Below are 22279 nucleotides of genomic sequence, written 5' to 3'. Positions count from 1 at the left end.
ATACAGAATCTTACACTCATTTGAATTGGTCCATTAGCCATTCCTCGGCCCACATGCCCAGCTGATCAAGATCCCGCAGTAATTCTTGATAAACCATCTTCACATTCTAAGATACACCTTATTTTAGTGTAATCTGCAAACTTAAGGGCCTGTCCCACCAGCATGCGATTGCATGCGTCTAGCGCGACCAAACGTGGTGGCTTGAGGCGTACGGCCTCGCGGGGACGGTCCCAATTCGAACTGCGGAGCCGTCTGGAGTTGTGCGGGGCTGATCCCGTTATCATACTCACCAATCAGCTGGGCAGGAGGCGGGCCGACTGAATTTGGACGTCGCACGGCGTCGGGCGATTACGTCATCACGCAACGGCACGCCGGGTGGTGACGTCATCGCGCAACGCCATGCGCTAGGCGTACGCCGTCAAGACGCTGCGTACGGCCTCAATGCGGCTGCGGGCCGACAGGCCGTTGCCGCGCGGAATTTTTGGACAGTGTCAGTTTTTCGGAGCCCCGTGCGGTCGGGACCAGCCCCGCACAACTCCATACAGCTCCGGTGATCGAAGTGGGACCGGCCCCGCGAGGCCGTATGGCTCAAGCGACCACGTTAGGTCGCGCTCGCCGCATGCAGTTGCATGCTGGTGGGACATGCCCTTTACTAACATGCCTGTGCATTACAATCCAAATTGCTGATGTAGGTGACAAACAACAATGGCCCTGGAACTGACCCCTGGCGTACACCACTAGTCACAGGGAGCTAGTTCGCTAAACAACATTCCATCACCACCCTCTGCTTCCCTCCATGAAGCCATGAAGCTGGTTAGCTAGCTCTCCCATGTTTGCTAACCTTTCAGAGCAGCCTACCACATTGAACCATATCAAAGGCCTTGCTGAATTTCCAACCTTGTCCTTGTCAATCATCTTAGTTACTTCTTCAAAAACTTCAATTAAATTTGAGGGATGTGATCTCTCATGTACAAAACCATGCTGACCACCCCCAACCAAACTTTACCCAAATGCATGTATATTTTATCCCTTAAAATCCTCTACAGTAACTTTCCTTCCACAGATGATAGGCTTGATGTCTATAGTTGCTAGGTTTTTCTTTGCACCCCTTCTTAAATGGAGACTCACCATTAGCCTCCCTCCAGTTTTCCGGCACCATGTCTAATAGTTATTCATATGTCTCAGCTGGGCACCTGCAATTTCTTCTCTAGCTTCCCACAGTGTTCTTGGATATTTCTGATCAGGCTTGGGAGATTTATCTACCTTCATATATTTAGGGTGTCCAACATCTCTTCAACTGTAATCCAATTGCATTTAAATGTTTTTGTCATTGAAAGCATCAAATAAACTCCCCACAGTCAACTGTTCTCCTGTAATATTTTATCCTTTAAAATTGTGCATTATCGTTGTGACATTTTAAAGATTGTGTCCACTGAAGTAGGGATGAAAATTAAAATTCTGTTACTCAACAAAAGAGCAAAATATTGGACTGAATCTAGAATGTGACATTTTTATCTTCGCCTATCATCATTTCATCAAATGCACCAACTTCATTTCAATTTTGGGCCTTGCTTTCAAGGCTGCTCCACAACTGCAACAGTGGTAGAGTCAGCACTGATGCCTAAAGACAGATTACATCACACAATGAGAGACATTTAACAACAGTGGACGTAGATTTTTATTTTAATATAAAATTACTAAAGCATAATAAGTTTACTTGAAACACAATTAAGTCGTTGCAAACAATAACAGGAGTGAGTAAGATTTAAGAAAAATAAAACTGTAAATGAATGGGCTTTTGCTGCACATCAGCTGTGCGTGACATAAAGTTGAAGGGTCAGATGCTCAGCTTGGCTAAGTTCTGTCCCTGGAGCGTTGAATTGTCAGATATGTTGGCATCTGACCTCCAGTGTGCACCTGATCTCTACATTGCACTGCACAGGTGTGATATTCAGGAATGTGCTGACTCACACACTGCATGTTGCCAGCGCTTCTCCACTCATGCAGCCAGCCATCTGTACCATCCGGCTCAAGTGCCGTGCAATGCTGTTCTATTAATATTTCAATGGAATAACATTCTGGTGAAACATTTTTTTTGGGTAATATAAAAGATGAACTGTATGATTTGTATTATCATTTTGGTCATAAAAAATATGACTGACCCTTATTACTCTAAAATAAAATAGATAGATACAGTGCCCTCCATAATGTTTGGGACAAAGATCCATCATTTATTTATTTGCTTCTATACTCCACAATTTGAGATTTGTCATAGAAAAAATCACATGTGGTTAAAGTGCATATTTTCAGATTTAATAAAGGCCATTTATATACATTTTGGTTTCACCATGTAGAAATTACAGCAGTGTTTATACATACCCCCGCCCCTATCATTTCAGGGCAGCATAATGTTTTGGATACAGCAATGTCATATAAATGAAAGTAGTCATGTTTAGCATTTTGTTGCATATCCTTTGCATGCGATGACTGCTTGAAGTCTGCGATTCATGGACATCACCAGTTGCTGGGTGCCTTCTCTGTTGATGCTCTGCCAGGCCTGAATTGCAGCCATCGTTAGCTTATGCTTGTTTTGGGAGCTAGTCCCCTTCAGTTTTCTCTTCAGCATATTAAAGGCATGCTCAATTGGGTTCAGATCGCGTGATTGACTTGGCCACTCAAGAATTTACGATTTTCTAGCGTTGAAAGACTCCTTTGTTGCTTTAGCAGTATGTTTGGGATCATTGTCTTGCTGTAGAATGAACTGCCGGCCAATGAGTTTTGAGGCATTTGTTTGAACTTGAGCAGATAGGATGTGTCTATACACTTCAGAATTCATTATGCTACTACCATCGGCAGTTGTATCATCAATGTGGGGTGCCTAGTGGGGTGCCACAGGGATCTGTGATGGGTCCACTGTTGTTTGGAATGTACATCAATGATCTGGATGATCATGTGGTAAATTGGATTAGTAAGTATGCAGATGATACTAAGATAGGTGGGGTTGTGGATAATGAAGTAGATTTTCAAAGTCTACAGAGAGATTTATGTCAGTTGGAAGAGTGGGCTGAAAGATGGCAGATGGAGTTTAATGCTGATAAGTGTGAGGTGCTACATCTTGGCAGGACAAATCAAAATAGGACGTACATGGTAAATGGTAGGGAATTGAAGAATGCAGGTGAACAGATGGATCTGGGAATAATGTGCACAGTTCCCTGAAAGTAGAATCTCATGTAGATAGGGTGGTAAAGAAAGCTTTTGGTGTGCTGGCCTTTATAAATCAGAGCATTGAGTATAGAAGTTGGGATGTAATGTTAAAATTGTACAAGGCATTGGTGAGGCCAATTCTGGAGTATGGTGTACAATTTTGGTCGCCTAATTATAGGAAGGATGTCAACAAAATAGAGAGAGTACAGAGGAGATTTACTAGAATGTTGCCTGGGTTTCAGCAACTAAGTTACAGAGAAAGGTTGAACAAGTTAGGGCTTTATTCTTTGGAGCGCAGAAGGTTAAGGGGGGACTTGATAGAGGTCTTTAAAATGATGAGAGGGATAGACAGAGTTGACGTGGATAAGCTTTTCCCACTGAGAGTAGGGAAGATTCAAACAAGGGGACATGACTTGAGAATTAAGGGACTGAAGTTTAGGGGTAACATGAGGGGGAACTTCTTTACTCAGAGAGTGGTGGCTGTGTGGAATGAGCTTCCAGTGAAGGTGGTGGAGGCAGGTTCGTTTTTATCATTTAAAAATAAATTGGATAGTTATATGGACGGGAAAGGAATGGAGGGTTATGGTCTGAGCGCAGGTATATGGGACTAGGGGAGAATACGTGTTCGGCACGGACTAGAAGGGTCGAGATGGCCTGTTTCCGTGCTGTAAATTGTTATATGGTTATATGGTTAATGAAGATAAGTGAACCAGTACCTTCAGCAGCCATACATGCCCGGGCCATAATACCCCCACCACCATGTTTCACAAATGAGGTGGTATGCTTTGGATCTTGGGCAGTTTCTTCTCTCCTCCATACTTTGCACTTGCCATCACCCTGATATGTCAATCTTCGTCTCATCTGTCCACAAGACCTTTTTCCAGAACTGTGTTTGCTCTTTTAAGTACTTCTTGGCAAATTGTAACCTGGCCATCCTATTTTTGCAGCTAACGAGTGGTTTGCATCTTGCAATGTAGCCTCTGTATTTCTGTCCATGAAGTCTTCAGCGGACAGTGGTAATTGACAAATCCACACTTGAAGAATGTTTCTGATCAGTCAGACAGGTGTTTGGGGATTTTTCTTTATTATAGATAGAATTCTTCTGTCATCAGCTGTGGAGGTCTTCCTTGGCCTGCCAGTCCCTTTGCAATTAGTAAGCTCACCAGTGCTCTCTTTCTTCTTAATGATGTTCCAAACAGTTGATTTTGGTGAGCCTAATGTTTGGCTGATGTCTAACAGTTTTATTCTTGTTTCTCAGTCTCATATTGGCTTCTTTGACTTTCATTGGCACAACTTTGATCCTCATGTTGATAAACAGCAATACGTTTCCAAAGGTGATGGAAAAACTGGAGGAAAGACTAGGTATTGAGAGCTCTCTTATACCTGCATTAAGGAGGCAATTAAACACACCTGAGAAATTACAAATGCCTGTGAAGCCATGTGTCCCAAACATTATGGTGCCATGAAATGGGGGGACTATGTATAAACACAGCTGTAATTTCTACATGGCCTTTAATAAAATCTGACAATGTGCTCTTTAACCACGAGTGATTTTTTTCTATTACATATCTCAAATTGTGGAGTACAGAGGCAAATAAATAAATGATAGGTCTTGTCCCAAACGTTATGGAGGGCACTGTAGCATTTCTTAAATTAAAATAGTGGCTTTAAAAAGAGGAATTTTGCAGGGAACAATTGTTGACATCAATGAATTTCAGTCTATGGCACTCTGAATGATTATAGATCAGTTGGGCTAATGGCACTCAATAAAAAGGGCTGTTTATCATTTGTTCATTGTAGTTGCTCAATTCTTAAGAATGCTATGCATATTTTCTGTTCCTTTTCCCATTTGCCCCCTTCGTTGTCCTACTATGCACTGTAGGTGCATTGTGCACGTATGGTTAATAGTGCGTAAGACTTGCCAGATTGCGAACCATACATCGAAAGTAACTACTTCCCAACATGCTACCAGGAAATTATTAATATAGAATTGATACCTTATCAACAACAGGTTGCATTTGCGTGCCATCTTCATCCCCAAGGACGTATTTTTATGTAATCGTATCAAAATAAATAACCCATATTAGTCCTCGGTCGATGCTTCCTTGTTCTCTCATGACACCGTGTTACAGTCTCGAGATTTGTTACATGAATTAATAACCAGGTTTTCTTTTGACTTTGTGGATTGTCCAATAATGAATGGCAGTTAAATAATGCACTGTTGATGGTTATTAATTCATTAGGCAACCTCAAACTGAGTACTTCATCGTCTCAACTGTCTAATAAATTTATAATTGTGACGCTTACAAAACCCTGCTTTCCAAGAGATGAGGTCATCAACAATTTGTCAGCTCTCCTTAAATTCTATGCATTATTTCCAGAGTGGCAGGGAGATTGATGAGAATGAAAATAAAATTGTGACATGATATTGAGCTGAAATTTATTAAGCACTATGATGACATCATTTTTCCCCCTGGTATTGAAATAGATGTTTTTGATAAAAATCCTTTTGAAAGATGGTAGGAAAAATAGCTACATTTTCAATATTGCAGCCTCTCAACATTGTACTAAGATACAATGTGAATACTAACAAGGCAAGATTATATTCTTCAGTTTGCAATATGTATAGTGAGGTGATAATTAACAAACTGAGGAAAGATTAATATATAAATAACATTAGATTTTGAAAAGGGAATTAATGGTATTTTCCTCCCATTTTTTAATGCCTGGTTTTGAATCTATTTTGGATGATCAGAGTGAAAATTACCTTAAGGTTGCAAATAGCATTACATTCGCAATGTTGCTGATAGTTTGTGATCTTCCTGAGCATATTACTTGCTGAAGCAGGTAAATGTTTGGTCATCTAGTTTAAGGTTCATGTTCAGACACATTGTTGGGAAAGAAGGTAAACAAAAATGCTGGAGAAACTCAGCGGGTGCAGCAGCATCTATGGAGCGAAGGAAATAGGTGACGTTTCGGGCCGAAACCCTTCTTCAGACTGATCAGAAGGGTTTCGGCCCGAAACGTCACCTATTTCCTTCGTTCCATAGATGCTGCTGCACCCGCTGAGTTTCTCCAGCATTTTTGTGTACCTTTGTTGGGAAAGAACATGGTTTCACTAGGTTTACACCACATTTAATTTCTGCTTTGTCTGACTGGCATGCTTGTTATTAATCCAGTATACAGAAACAGCAGAACCAAACCAGATGGAATTTTAAATAGCTTTGAGACTGGTATCTTCAACCATAGTTGCAATTAGCCTTTTGGCATGTTATTTAACTGATAGATAAGTAACAATTTTAAAATGAATTTTATATCCCCACAGAACACAAAGTGCTAGAGAACTCAGTTGGTCAGGCAGCATCTGTGGAGGAAATGGATAATCGACTGAATTAATCTGAAGAAGGGTCCCGACCCGAGACGTCGTCTATTCATTCCCTCCACAGATGTTACCTGATCATTGAGTTACTCAAGCAATTTATGTTTTCCAGCATCTGCAGTTCCTTAAGTCTCTTTTTTTCCTCTCACATACTTTTGAAAACCAAAAGATTTGTTTTTAAGTTTTGACTTTCACTTCGAACAAAATCGGTGGGCTATTTATTTACTTTTAAAAAAGCAGTTGACTACAAATTAGAGAAAGTAAAGATCAAAGTTTGATTCACAGTATACCGTTGAATGCTGCATTCAGTCTGGTCACAAGAAAGTGCGAAAGTCAAACAGAAAAGTGACAAAAGACCAATTGCAAATGTCAAGGGCATGAGCTTGGTTAAACGATTGGGGAAACTTTGTTTTCTTCAATATGGGAAGCTGGCATTTGTCTTTTAATGATTTGAACAAGAGGGCACTTTCATCAGACTGTATTAGGGTACTTTTAAAACAAATATTCTGATTATTTTATTTCATTCAACGAGTAAACAACACATGATGTTAACATCAAGACAATATTGTGAAGTGAAAGCGAAAATAACGAGATAAAACAACTGAATGTTTTCTGGAAAAATGAATCAAATGGTACCAAATGTATTCATCAATAGGGATGGGTTACAGTTGTGGATGTATCAAGGTATTAAAATTAATCCGTTTGTGCAATTTGGAAGTATAGTGACATCAAGTTACAGGGCCATTACACATTAATGTGAAAGCATGAAAAATACGTGAAATAAATTGATAGCTTAATATAAGAAACAGCAGAAATTCCAAAAGAAAATGAAATTATTGCAACTGCTCTATGTATATGTGTTCCTGTGCTGCTTACTGAAATTAGACTATCTGTTTAACGTCATATGCATTGCTGAAAATGTTTTGTTGAAGCTGAATGTTAGCTTGTAAAGGACTGATATTCTTAGTTGCAGTCATCAAAGGTAAATACAAAAATGATACTATAATTGGTATGCTAAATATTATAGCGTTTTGGGACACAGAAACGGGTCCTTTAAACCACCGAGTCTTGACCATCAACCACCCACCTTCAGTAATTGTACATGATGTCCATTGGATTAGTTAACATTTATTCTATTGACAACAAAGAACCCTGTACTTGAATTGGAATTCCAAATGGAAATGTTTTGGCCATTCTATTCAAGCAGACACAAAATTCAATTTCCATTGGCTTGGGACTTGGTAACTTGTCTGAATATGAGAGCATTTATTAAGATGGGAGTGTTATGACATTACAAAGCACAGATATCATTAACATAATAAACAGACACATTTTGACAGAACTTGAGCAAACAATACATTTGAACAGTTAAATGCAAACTTATGGGAAATGTTTTTGTTTGGTTTAGTTTATTATCGTCAAGTGGAACATCTAATGAATACCCTAAATCAAATCAAATCATACCCTCTCCACTAAATCCAGTGAAGCAGAAAATATTTTCCAAAGTTTGTAATGTAATTATTAATGAACAAATTGTATTATGTGAAACACTTTTTTAATTACACTTTTTGTATCTTTGTCTTAAAAATCACAGTCCCGGGAGATCCCCTTGTTTCTATGATAATGAAATAGTAATGATGAACCATGTGTACAAAGAAAGATTTCCCAAGGTGAGTACTGATTCTGTTTTGTTCACCTGTTTATTTTTTAATTTTATCTAGTTGATAAATGCTAAAAAATACTCCACTTGCTGAAAGTCTTAAATTACAAAAACTGAAAATGCTGGAAACAGTATTTTAGAGGAGCTTCAAAATTATCAATTGGTTTAAGGTTAGAGCAGGGTGAGATAGTTTAATGAATAAGGATGAGAATTTTAAAGTCAAGCATTGCATAACTGGAAGCCGTTGTTGGCCAGTTGTGGAAGCTGGTGTTAAATTTGAAATTGTTAATTTCCCCCGAAAATTCCCTGCCTGCGTATATTTGCAAGTTTTGAGTTTTCATTGTTATGTAAATCAGTTTATTGCCCGTGTGTTCCAAGTATTCTCGCACTTTGATGAGTCGTTTGTTATTTTATTAAGCATTTAAACATGTGGGCTGGATTTGATCCAATGCATTTATGAACTAGTCATGATCTTACTGCATCCCATTAAAATGGTAGTTATAGATCTGCATTTTCAATTTTAGATGACAATAATTTCATTTTGTTTCAATTCAGTGCAAGGAGCAGCTTTGCACCTGATAAGTGATCTAAATGTAATATAACTTTCCATCACTTGCTTCATTAGGAGTACGTTACAGTGGTGTTTTTCATATTAACACAGTGGTTTTGGAAGCAAATCCTCTCTTGGCAAGTTGTACATGTATTCTATAAATCCTGTAATATATAGCATGGCTCGAAAACAAATAAGTACAGTAAATCTGCCAGATTGTTACAAAATCTCTCTTCTCGTTTATTTTCTGCTCACCAAGAAATTCTTGAATATCATGTGCAGTTTTTACTCACTATCATCTGAAACAACCTAGCTTGTTCCATTCCAAGACTTGTAATGGAAAGTCTTACCATTCTGCAGAAGTCACCGTTTCAGGGAAATTAAGGATGTTCAGTAACAGCATTCTTGCCAGGACCATCTCCATCTGCAAACCAATCAATACTCCCACAGCCAGGGGACTTCATTGAACTTTTCAGTCTAGCTTTTCTCAGATCCAGAAATGATATACCACGTGCTTGTTCTTGTATTCCCTTCTATCTTAAAAGGTTATTTCAGAACACTTTCCACCTTATTATTTTCTGGTATCTCACTACAGATCCATTTGAAATAATTCCCAATATGTTTTCATACACTTGTAGCTAGACAATAAATTGTTTATATTGATTAAACCTTCCATGGACTACTATTTGGATTTTTAACTATTTTCCCTCCAGATAAGTACTTATACTTTTATCAAACTATTGTTGCCTCACAGTCTTCCATCCACAGACTACAATATTATTTTACGCCATAAATCTTGTCTCTTCCCATTGGTTTCTTGAAACAAAATAAAATCAGTAGAAGACTCATGCTTATACTGTTCTAAAACAACAGTTACTGCACTTCAGAAACAAATTATTGACTATAAGTGCTGTGTAATGCCCCAAAGTTGAATAGTTTTATAAATAAAAGTCCTTCCATTGTGTATTCGATCACTGCCTTGTTTAAAAAAAAAACAAGAACATTAGAGCACCTTTTATGTGTGTGTGTGTGTGTGTGTGTATATACACTCACACACAGACACACGTATATATGTATATATCATATACATACACTAAAGGTACTGTATTCTTGTATTTTTTAATGTATAAATATAAATTTTGTTTATTTTATTTTTGTAAGAGCAATAACTATAGTTTCATGGCACATAACCTATGGCAAACAAATTTTATTCAACAGGCCACGGCTCAAATGGAAGAGAATCTCCAGGAGTTTATCAAATCGAGTGCTCCTGAAAATGTGCTGCCATTAGCTGATGGGGTTCTCAGCTTTATCCACCACCAGGTTATTGAGCTGGCTAGGGACTGCCTGGCAAAATCTCGAGATGGGCTCATCACTTCCGGATATTTCTTCGAGCTGCAAGAGAACTTGGAGAAGCTACTGCAAGATGTAAGTATTCATTTAGAGTTTAAAATTCAGGTCACATTGTAACCAATTTTGTGTGTAGACATTATATTTTCCTTTATCACAGAAAATAAATATGGCACAAGTCAGACCATGAAACAATCATGTAGATATGAATAATAAAGAAACAAAATTGCACATTCTGGAACTCTGAAAGAAAAATACATTTGATTGACCACGATTTTATGTGGTCCTTCTGTCTTATTACATTTCTTTTTACTGACAGAATATTGTTTGCTCTACTAAAAACATGGTCAGTGTTACAATAAGTACTTATTTAAAGGCCATTATTTAAAACTGTCCACTTGGTTGCAGAAGCTTGGACATGTTCACAATGCCACCCTCTTACAAATAAAGCTCTGATAGAGTAAACTTATGTTGAGGCAAATTTTATTGATGCGTATGAGGTTTATTTCCAAATGGCAATGTGTGGCACTTTTTTTCATGTTGAGACTCATTACTGCAAACATTGGACTCTTTTTGCAATTCGTATTTGATTTTCAGAATTAGCCTTAGATTTACTATTTGGGTATTAAACTCAGAAAAGAAAGGCACGGGTAAATTAGAATCATGTTTTGTGATTTAGACATGACAATTGAGAATTTTCTACAATATCCACAACGCTAGTGATAACTGAAGCAGTGTTAGAATAAACATATTTGCTCTATTTATTTTGAATTCTTCTGTTTTCCTCTACTTTCTAGCAGCATACAAGTTGTACTAAATTTTAGGCCCCCTAAATCCCTATTAATTATACAGGTAGCCCATTGGTGTTAGGGAACATAACTTTACATTTTGTGATCACAATCACTGTTGTGTTCTGTAATGCATTTCTTAACAAGTCTTAACTATTTCTTGTAATTATCTGCCAGTTTTCTTTTATGTTTTTGCTGTCCGATTGCTTTCTCTGTTTAAATTATGGAGTGTGCATCTGTGACACAAGGTAGAAGAAACCAGCAGCAGGAATAGGTCACAAGCTCTCTTAAGTCTAACTTACAATTCATTACGATCATGGCAGATATGCCCCAGGACCTAACATCTTCAATGCAGTTCCACATAACTCAATTCCCCAGTCGTTCAAATATTTATATACCACTTCTGTAAATATCTTTAGCGACATAGCCTCCATAATCCCAAGAGAATTTCAGGGATTTGCCACTCTCTTAAAATAAATTCAATGCACTTCTGTTTTAATTGAGGTCCATTTAAATCTCACCTCCCAATATCTTGGAATGGAATGGAATTGAGTGCTTTATTGTCACACGTGACAAGGCACAGTGACATTTTTTGCTTGCATACCCAAGGTATACAAATAGCAGCCACCTACGACGCTGATCTTGTAACAACATATATTTATCTTTCTTCTCTGGTGCCACTTTCCTATCCTCCCTCCCTTATCTGGTTCAATTTATTATTTTCAAACCTCCATCAACCTTACCTCTCTCCTGTCCCAACCTGACTCCATCTGATCTGTTTCCATCTATCACCCAGCAATCACTGTCTCATAACACCTCCCTTATCCATCTGTCTCCATCTGACCATCAAACCCACCTCACCTAGTTCCACCTAAAGGGGCTATCCCACTGCGGCAACCTAATCTGCGAGTTTAGAAGAGTTTGCCCTCGACTCAAACTCGCAGCATTGTCGACACGTGGTCCTAGGAGGTCCTATGAGGTCACTGGAACTCTCCTTCATGCTCAAGGGAAGTTCCCACATACTCGCGGACTCAGCTAGGTCGTGGAAAACTTTTCAGCATTTTGAAAAAACTTCGGCGAGTAAAAATTGGTCGGCATGGTTCTGTTGAACGAAGTGGAGTGGGGGTCGCTATGTAGTTATAGGCAGTCGAGGGCAGCCGTAGGCAATCTCCTTCACTGACCGGGCTCATTGGAGTTTTCAGGACCAAGGAAAACCAACCAGTAGGTTAAATGCTCGCTAAACTTTATTATACTTACTAAAAGTGTCTCCACTCCTTCTCCCCCCTTCTCTCCCCTTCTCTCTCCCTCTCTCTCCCCCTCTCTCCCCATTCTCCCAGATTCCGGCTTCTCACACCAGGACTAGTAAATCTTGCTGCCCCAGACCACTGTGCATTGATTCATATGTCACAGAAACAGGCCCTTTGAACCACCTTGTTATATTAACGTCATACAATCTATATTACTTCCTTTTATCATCATTTGGTCTTTACAATCACTTCACCACTTTAATCATGATGTTGTCTTTTATTATTATTAGTTTAGATTAGAGATACAACACGGAAACAGGCCCTTCTCCCAACCGAGTCCGCACCGACCAGCGATCCCTACACATTAACACAAGCCTACACACACTAGGGATAATTTACACTTATACCAAGTATACAAACCCAAGCCAATTAATCTACAAATCTGTACGTCTGTGGAGTGTGGGAGGAAACCAAAGATCTCGGAGAAAACCCACGCGGTAACGGGGAGAACGTACAAACTCCGTACAGACAGCACCTGTAGTCGGGATTGAACCCGGGTCTCTGGTGCTGCATGCGCTGTAAGGCAGCAACTCTACCGCTGCTCCACAATGCCACCATGTTGTATTTCTTATTGAAATGAAAACATTTCCTTTTGGTTTGGGTTTATTAGAGTACACCTGGGGCCAATAACAATGCAGGAAGGTCATCCATGCTGAATAATTGCCTGGACGATGATGCAATTGTCTGCAATATCTCTGCGCACAGAACCTTCATCACCAGTTCCCATGATATTCTCATTTGCATTTATTCAATTTAGTTTGATTTTGTCTGGCTTTAATTTATAAAATGTGAGTTGAATATGTTGATATAAATTGATGAAAATTTAATATGACTGACTGTAATAATGATCATCAATTAGGTATCAAATGCAAGTGGTATATATATTGTATAACCTCTGAGTAGTAGAGTGTTTTTATTTTATTTCTACCGCCTGTAAATTGTAGGCAAATGGAGAGCAATGGAACCACATTTAACTCTTTAAGCATTTAAGAGGTTGCTGATATTTATAAATGTTTTTTTTAATATAAATTATCCCAAGTATTTCGCAAATAAAAATTTGGCAATATCATAAAGGTAGTTCTCAATGGACTGGAGGTTGGGTGAGGTTACACAATAAAGAAAATATGAGGTCATGGAGAGATTTGAAAACAGGGAAGAAAGTTTTAAAATCTATCCATTGTCTTGCCCAGGAAACATTTGAGACCAGTGTGCCTAAGATTGTGTAAGAAAGAACTGCAGATGCTGGTTTAAATCGAAGGTAGACACAAAATGCTGGAGTAACTCAGCGGGTGAGGCAGCATCTCTGGAGAAAAGGAATGGGCGACATTTCGGGTTGAGAAGAGTCAAGAAGGAAGAAGTCTCGACCCGAAACGTCGCCCATTAATTTTCTTCAGAGATGCTGCCTCACCCGCTGAGTTACTCCAGCATTTTGTGTGTGCCTAAGATTGTGATGGGTGAAAGGAATTTTGTCCATGTGAATTGGTAAAGGAACATTAAAACTTGTCAGTTCTGAGGATTTCAACAGCAGATTGCTCAGGTAGGAATGTGTGCATTATGCGAGTGAAGGTATATGGGCTGTGTGACATTTACATCATAAAGGAACAAAACACAGCTCAGAGTTCAGTCACACAGTGATGACTAAATAGTATGCCTTGGGAGAGGAATAGAGCTTGAGGTGTGGAGACGAAAATAAATAGTTTTATTTTCTCAATATTTAAAGTAAGATTTTGAGAATTTCCCATTGTGTCCTTGGACAGTGTTGATGAAGTGCAGCATATGTGAAGAGGATCTAGAATCAATCTTTGGAAGGACAAAAGTTCTCTACCTGGTATTAAACGATGGTGACAATTGAATCAGGCTGGAAAATAAAGTAAAAATATTGGAGAATGATAGCGTATATTTAACGGAATTATAGGCAGCACATACAACATTCTTTAAACTTTTTCTGTCAATATTATTACATTCTCAATATTATTGCATTGTGGATGATACTGTGCGACTCACTTGTTGAAAACATAATTTATATCTTAAGTGATGCCACTTAAGGGAGATCGTTGTATGTCTTCTGAGTTCTGACAGTACACTTATACAATAAACAATATGATGCTGATGAAGCTTTGCAGAAGTTCAGAAATAAGATTTTGGGAGGAGTGAAGCGATAGTTATTGTATTGACTTTTAAATTATTTTACACTTAATTTTGAGTAGCTTTCTGCACCAATTATTTTCTTTGTCACTGTTTAATCTTGTTACCGTGATCTATTGTTTCTTGTAAGTGCAAAATATTAATTTGTAAGTCCTAAAATATGTAGGAATTAAAAACCAATTACAGTAATCTGAGGAACTATTTCATTAGAAAAGCATAACATTTTAAAGAAAATTGTAATTATATTTTTCAGAGAAAAATGCTTTGTTTTTTTCCTCTTTTTTATTTCATTACACCCGCCAGTTGGAGTCTCTTAAGGAGACAGTGTGATGTGACCTGAAAGGGTGGGGGAATAGTGGGTCATTTTAATTTCATGCGCCGACGATTTACTAATGGTGATGGATGATTTTTCAGACACAGTATAACTTAACCTGCTTGGATAAATTGTTCTGTTGGTGATTATGTCATTGGGATTCATGGTGTAGAGGAATGACATAGGCATTCCTCAGTTAAGCATGACATCAGCTTCAGATGATTGTGTGCTGTTGCTGGCAAGGCACAAACTGCACATAAATGAGGTTCTAGTATGTGGTGCAGCATGTTTCAAAAGAGGTTTAAACACCAACAAAGCAAGATGCCCAGATTATCCTTTGAGCACAACAGTATTTTGATGCGAATTTTGGAGCCACAGAAATGCGCAAGATTTTTGGCAGGCATACTATTACAAGTTGAGCCCCTTCTTTCACTAATGCTTTTGATGTGGAGGGAATTGTGTAATAATTGTGTACAATGTAGAATTTCTATTCCTGAAATAAAATGTGATGTTGTTGCAAAATCCTGGTTTAAATATGAATCTGATTTTTATTTTATAGGCTCATGAACGGTCAGAGAGTTCAGAGGTGACGTTTGTGACCCAGCTGGTGAAGAAGTTGATGATTATTATTGCCCGGCCAGCCCGACTGCTTGAGTGTCTGGTGAGAGAAGCCTTTCATGTACTCATTACCTGTATGTCCATCAATACAATATGCCCATAATTAAGGAAACAAGGTTAATAAAAATTCAAGGCCAAGCAGATCATTATTGTTACATTTATACGTGCAGTGTGAAAGAGTACAGGCAGAAAATGCCAGCTTAAGGAAATTAGTGAGGTTTTAACTGTAAATTGCAATGAAATAACAGTGCACTTTTAAATGTCAAGGTTCTATGGCAGTCCCATACTTCCGACCTGTCTAGCTTCCCAGTGAATTTGGTGTAGCTCTTAAATCAAGGCCACATTTGTTATAAATGAAGGTGTCACAAGACACCACAGAAATGTATGCTACATTGATTCACCTCCACCCCAATGAAGCAATTCTTATTGTGTCACAAAATAGATTTGTAGAGATGGGTGAGCAGGTGAATACAAAATATGTGTACTACGTTCAGCTGACAGCGTTTGAACCTCTTCGTAGTATCTTACAAAGAAGAGGGCAAGAATGCAGACAAATATTAAAAGAGACACAATAAGGCACACAAATGTTCTGCCTTGCTGGGCTTCACCAGATATGATACATCAACATTATGTTCAAGAATGGCACATCACTCTGAATGTTTGGATTGAATGGCTATTTGTTATTTCAAAGGATTTCAAGTACTATAGTCATTTTACTGATGTTCTATGAATTAGGTTGCCCTAGTCGCTGTTTATTATATTTTGTTCGCAGAAACAACAGGAGTGTGATCAGCTGTCCATTTTTAATTTGTTGATTAATGACATGGATGTTGATATTTATTAAAAGTCATATTTCAGGTTTATTCCAAAGGGTTAATTAAGAGGGAACTGCAGATGCTGGAAAATCGAAGGTAGACAAAAGTGCTGGAGAAACTCAGCGGGTGCAGCAGCATCTATGCAGCGAAGGAAATAGGCACCGTTTCGGGCCAAAACCCTTCTTCAGACTTATTCCAAAGGGTAACGGTCAATAGGTATTATGGTAACTTCCTACCTTACGTAACAGGGCTTAACAAACTTCTCTGTGCAATGGCATATTTTCCATCTGTTTATCCCCCATAAATCACCTTGCCTTTCCATGGATTGAATTCAATTGCCAGAATTCCTGATCACTCCAATCCACTAATATTTTCATCCAGTCTACAGTTTCTTCCCTCATGACCCAACTACAAAAAAAAAGTAAGTTAATAATTAAAGATGCCAAGCTAACCGGTCTATAGTTTCGTGCTTTGCGTCCCTCCAATCTTGAATAGCAGCATTACATTTGTGGTTTGGCAGTCCTCTGGGACTCTCCAGAAATTAGGAAATGTTGCAATGCTGTTACAAAGTTTGCAGGACCTCAGCGTTGAGTTCCTGCTGGACCAGAGGAACTATTTAGAAACCAGAAAAGGATGAATAAAGGTTATAAATAGTGAAAATAAGAGAATAAAGAAGTAATTAATATGAAAACTGTATGAGCTTTTACAGGTATATAATGACGTGAGTGACTAAAGAAAGTATTGCCCTCTTACAGGATAAGATTTGGGAATTAATAATCTTAATTAGGGAAGTTACTGCAGTTCTTAATTATTACTTTGGCATGGTCTTCACAGTAAAATACACTGAAAATGGCCAAGAAAAAGCAGACAATTAAGGTGGCTATAGGGAGGGAGGAACATCTTCTGTCACTCAAAAGAAATAATGGGACGTATTGGAATATAATGGAAAATAATGGAACAATAAGGTCCCAGTGAAACTAATGGGACTTGAGGCTGACAAGTTCATAAACCAGGTGGCTGCCCTTGTAGGGTCTTGTAGAATACCGAGATAAGCTTTTAAAAACCTTGTTATTTCAACATGAGCAAATGATTTTTAAAATTTTGTTTTGAGAAAAACGTTTTTTTCTTAAAAGTACTTATTTATTATTTTTCCATGAATGTACTTCTCAATCTTTTCATAGAAATAACAAGCTGATTGGTATTGTTATCCTCTTTGTATTAAGGTTGTTTATTAGAATTGTGCTTTTTAAAATCGCGTGATTTATATCTCATCTTGTTTGTTTGTATGCATGTGTGTGCGTGAGAACCGGAAACCCCACCAAAACGGTGCACGATAGCACTACAATGTTCGGCCCACCTTACCATTGTCCTGCGATGTAAATGAAACAAGTTTAGTTCAGATTGATGGTATATTTTACGAGTTATTCACATTTTAAACTTTACAAAAATCAATTTTACAAGAATCACTTTTCCACTTGCCCTGCCCATCAGCAGCGTTCGATGCAACAATGACGTCACGATGGGATCCCAAATTTCATCAAAAAATAAATTTGGCATGTTTTTTTTGCGTGTATTTGCCTGGCCTCACAAGGGGGACACGACGGCTCCACGGGAACTTTTCTTTCTTCTTGGCTTGCAAGTGTTTGCCCAATTGGCTTGGCTTTTAAAGGGCTTTCAGAAAATGTGTTTTGTTGGCTTGCAAATGTTTGCCCAATTGGCTTGGCTTTTAAAGGGCTTTCAGAAAATGAGTGACTGCACTGCCAGCCCATCAGCCATGAGCATGTGAACTGCCAGCCCACCAGCTGTAAGTGACTGAAGTGCCAGCCCAATAATCCATTCAGTCCATCCTCTCCACCTTCTCTCTCACATAGTCTGCCACCTGTTTTGGGCAGAATTTCTGGCAGTTTCTCAGCTGCCATCCTGCCAGGTCCGAGTGACTGTACTGCCAGGCCTCAGTGACTGAGCTGCCAGCCCAAGAATCCATTTGGCCCACAATGTCCATACTAGCCCTTTGGAAACCAGTCCCTTCGGCCCACAACACCCATACTAGCGCAACAGAAAGCCCCCCCCCCCACTGGCCAGAAATATTGGAATTGTTGGAGAGGTGGAATATTGCGTTGGGGGACCAGCCCTCCCATATGCTGCTGGGACCCAACGGGTTGCACTTAGTCTAGTATGAATATATCACTATACACACACACACACAATTTCCCTCCTGGGATTAATAAAGTTCTATCGTAAAGTATTGTGTGTGTAGGAAGGAACTGCAGATGCTGGTTTAAACTGAAAATAGACACAAAAAGCTTGAGTAACTCAACAGGTCAGACAGAATCACTGGACAAAAGGAAAATATTACATTTTGGGTTGGGTCTGAAAAAGGTTCCTGCACACCTTAGGAATGTGGAAGGAAACAAGAGCACCCGGAGAAAACCCATGCAATCAAAGGGAAAAGGAGCAAATTCCATACAGACAGCACCCATATTCAGGATCAATTCCGGGTCTCTGGCAATTTTAGGCAGCAACTTTATGGCCAATGTACTGTCCCATAGTCTTGAACAGAATTAAAACATACAGTAGCTGTAAAGGGGGACATAGCATCACTGAGAGATTTAAGACTTAAAATGGATAGTTTCTTTTTTTTTAGTAGCCAAAGTTATCAACGTATAATTTTTTGTGTGTTGGAAAATAAAATATAGAGGCACAGCTGGTGGACTTGCTGTCTCACACGCCAGGGATCTGTGTTCAATCCTGTCCTCGGGCACTGTCTGTTGAATTTGCACATTCTCCCTGCAAGCATGTAGGTTTCCTCCCACATCCCAAAGATGCATTGGCTTTGTAGGTAAACTAGTCTCTGTAAAATTGCCCCATATGTGTAGGGAGTGGGTGAGGAAAATGGGATAACAGAACGTGTGTGAATGGGTAGACAAAAATGCTGGAGAAACTTAGCGGGTGAGGCAGCATCTATGGAGCGAAGGAAATAGGCGACGTTTTGGGTCGAGATCCTCCTTCAAACTGATGTGAGGTTGGAGGGGGTGGGAAGAAGAAAGGAAGAGGCGGAGACTGTGGGTTGAGGGAGAGCTGGGAAGTGGAGGAGAAAGCAGGGACTACCTGAAATTGTAGGTCAATTTGCATACCACTGGGGTGTAAAATGCCCAAGCAAAATATGAGGTGCTGCTCCTCCAATTTACGGTGGGCCTCACTCTGGTCATGGAGGAGGCCCAGGACAGAAAGTCGGTTTCGGAATGGGAGGTGGATTTGAAGTGCTGAGCCACCGTGAGATCAAGTTGGTTATTGCGAACTGAGCGGAGGTATTGGGCAAAGCGATCGTCAAGCCTATGCTTGGTCTCGCCGATGTAGAGCAGCTGACACCTAGAGCAGCGGATGCAATAGATGAGGTTGGAGGAGGTGCATGTGAACCTCTGCCGCACCTGGAAAGACGGCTTGGGTCCTTGAATTGAGTCAAGGGGGGAGGTAAAGCGACAAGTGTAGCATTTCCTGCAGTTGCAAGGGAAAGTGCCAGGAGAGGGGGTGGTTTGGGTGGGAAGGGATTAAATAACCAGGGAGTTACGAAAGGAGCGTTCTCTGCGGAAAGCCGACAGGGGAGGAGATGGGAAGATGTGGCCAGTGGTGGGATCCCGTTGGTAGACAAAGCTGGAGAAAAAAATAGCGGGTGAGGCAGCATCTATGGAGCGAAGGAATAGGCGACGTTTCGGGTCGAGACCCTTCTTCAGACTGATGTCGGGGGGAGGGGGGGGGGGGGGAGGGAAAAAGAAAGGAAGATGCGGAAGACAGTAGGCTGTGGGAGAGCTGGGAATGGGAGGGGAAGGAGGGAGTAAGCAAGGACTACCTGATATTAGAGAAGCCCATGTTCATACCGCTGGGGTGTAAACTACCCAAGCAAAATATGAGGTGCTGTTCCTCCAATTTGCAGTGGGCCTCACTCTGGCCATGGAGGAGGCCCAGGACAGAAAGGTCGGACGGGGAATGGGAGGGAGAGTTGAAGTGCTGAGCCACCGGGAGATCAGGTTGGTTATTGCGAACTGAGTGTAGGTGTTGTGCGAACCGATCGCCAAGTCTGCACTTGGTCTCACTGAGGTTGATCATACGCTGAATAATCCAACCAGAATTTTGTTTGGAAGTGGAAAGAAATATTAGAAATTACATTCATTGCAACGTGTAAAAGGAGATGAGATACTGTATTGTAATTTTGCTGCATGTCATTGTGGTATATATCATGTCTTGATTGGTGAATATGTTTAGTTTGTGACTTTATTTGAAGCAGAAATAATACGTGAATGCTTCATTGACCATAATTCTGACTGGTAACTACGCACTTCGTCCGAGCACATTATCGCACGTGCCGTGCAAGCCGTCTTAAATGACCACCTAAACTGTCATTTGGCAACCTAAAAAGCTGCCTAGGTTGCCCGGCTGGCAACAGGGAAAAAAAGTTAAGAGAGAGCCGTGTATATACATTCATATATGTGTACAAATATATACATGTGTGTGTGTAGTATCAATTGCATTCCTCTTAATCATAATACACAGTTCACTCCTCATAGCAAAGATGTTTGCACCACCCTGGTAGAGATGCAACATGTATATTTTTTGGACAAAGATCAATTTAAACTGTTTTTACTAGGCATGTTTTATTTCCTGAGCACTCAATATTTTAAGTAGTTAAAGTTTACATGATCAAGAGGACATTAAACAGTTGTACTGCAAAGGAAAAGTGGTGAATAAGTACAAGCTATTTGCTTCAGTCATACTTTAATCCAAATTGTTTTAAGTTTATGACTTGTTCACATGATATTAAATGGGTTTTTTCCCAATCCACCATGCACTGTATCAAAGAGATGATGTAACAAATGTTATTTAAGTTTCAGTGTTCAGAAAAGTTTGTGAAGAAGCAAAAAACTGAGATGAAGAAGCAGAGGGTACTAACATAACTCTGTACTTTCTAGTTTAATACCAACTAAAACATGCAGTTTTTTTATTTTGTAGGAGTTTGATCCTGAAGAATTTTATCATTTATTGGAAGCAGCTGAAGGCCATGCCAAAGAAGGACAAGGAATCAAATGTGATATTCCACGCTATATCATCAATCAACTGGGGCTCACCAGGGATCCGTTGGAGGGTAAGTGAATTTTAATGAAAAGGGTAGTTGTACTTGTCCAATGCTAGTGAATTCTTATATTACTGATGCAAGTAATGAATTTGGACCTCCAAGTTTAAATAGTTTTAGGGCTGGAAATGCTAAATAGCAATGATTGAATTAAAAGCACAGGAACATCGGGATAGATGAGGTTTGATTGATTAAAAGAAACAACCTGGAAACGGGCTCTTCGGCCCACCAGGTCCATGCCGACCATCGATCACCCATTCACACTATTTCTAAGTTATCCCATTTTCACATCCACTCCCTGCACGCTAGGGGTAATTTACAAAGGCCAATTAACTAAAAAAACTGCTTCTTTTTGGGCGTCGGAGAAAACCCACGTGGTCTCGGGGAGAATGTGCAAACTCCACATGGACAGCACCTGAGGTCAGGACCGGACTCAGTTCTTTGGCAATGTGCGTTAGCATCTCTACCAACTGTGCCACTGTGACTAATGGTTGTTTCATTCCTTCAGTTTCTTCAGCTATTCAATGAAAACATGGATGGTCTGACTTAATTCCATAAATTCACTATACTCTTTTCATATCTGATAATATGTCCATCTCAGATTTTCAATTAAAAATTGCCGTTAGCATCATTTGACTTTTGCTGATGAGAATTCCAAATTTCTACTGTCTTGATGAAAGGCTTGGCTCTGATTATAAAGCCTTAGCCCCCTTGTTGTGGATTTCTACAACCAGCAAGAGAAACTGTATCTCTGTCTTCATGATTCCTGATTAATCTACTAATGATGGCAATTCATAGTTCTGTACCATATTCCCAAGATTTCATGAATGAGGTTGGAGCTTCATTTATATGTGGTATTGTCCAGTAAAGTACATGGAACAGCAGAGGAACAGTCCCTTTGGCCCACTATGTCTGTGCAAACGTGATGCCAAATTATAATCCATATTCTTCCATAAAGTAGGTACCAGATGTGATAATGTGAATAATGGTGTAAAACTTGGGAGATTCTTTCAGAAAATATATAT

At 39.5% G+C, this 22279-nt stretch overlaps 1 protein-coding gene across 9 annotated transcripts in view; it reads left to right on the top strand.

Moving 5' to 3' along the window:
- Positions 1-22279, top strand: part of mast2 (microtubule associated serine/threonine kinase 2) — a 349172-nt gene that overhangs the window by 273046 nt on the left and 53847 nt on the right. For all 9 annotated transcript variants that reach the window (XM_033028662.1, XM_033028660.1, XM_033028659.1 and 6 more), the window contains 4 exons: positions 8178-8253; positions 10012-10221; positions 15256-15357; positions 21134-21266. In XM_033028662.1, coding sequence (XP_032884553.1) covers positions 8178-8253; positions 10012-10221; positions 15256-15357; positions 21134-21266 — 521 coding nt within the window. The remainder of the gene's footprint in view (positions 1-8177; positions 8254-10011; positions 10222-15255; positions 15358-21133; positions 21267-22279) is intronic.

Source organism: Amblyraja radiata, chromosome 10 (assembly GCF_010909765.2).
Source record: "Amblyraja radiata isolate CabotCenter1 chromosome 10, sAmbRad1.1.pri, whole genome shotgun sequence".
NCBI lineage: Eukaryota > Metazoa > Chordata > Chondrichthyes > Rajiformes > Rajidae > Amblyraja > Amblyraja radiata.
This window is presented reverse-complemented; position numbering and strand designations above follow the sequence as displayed.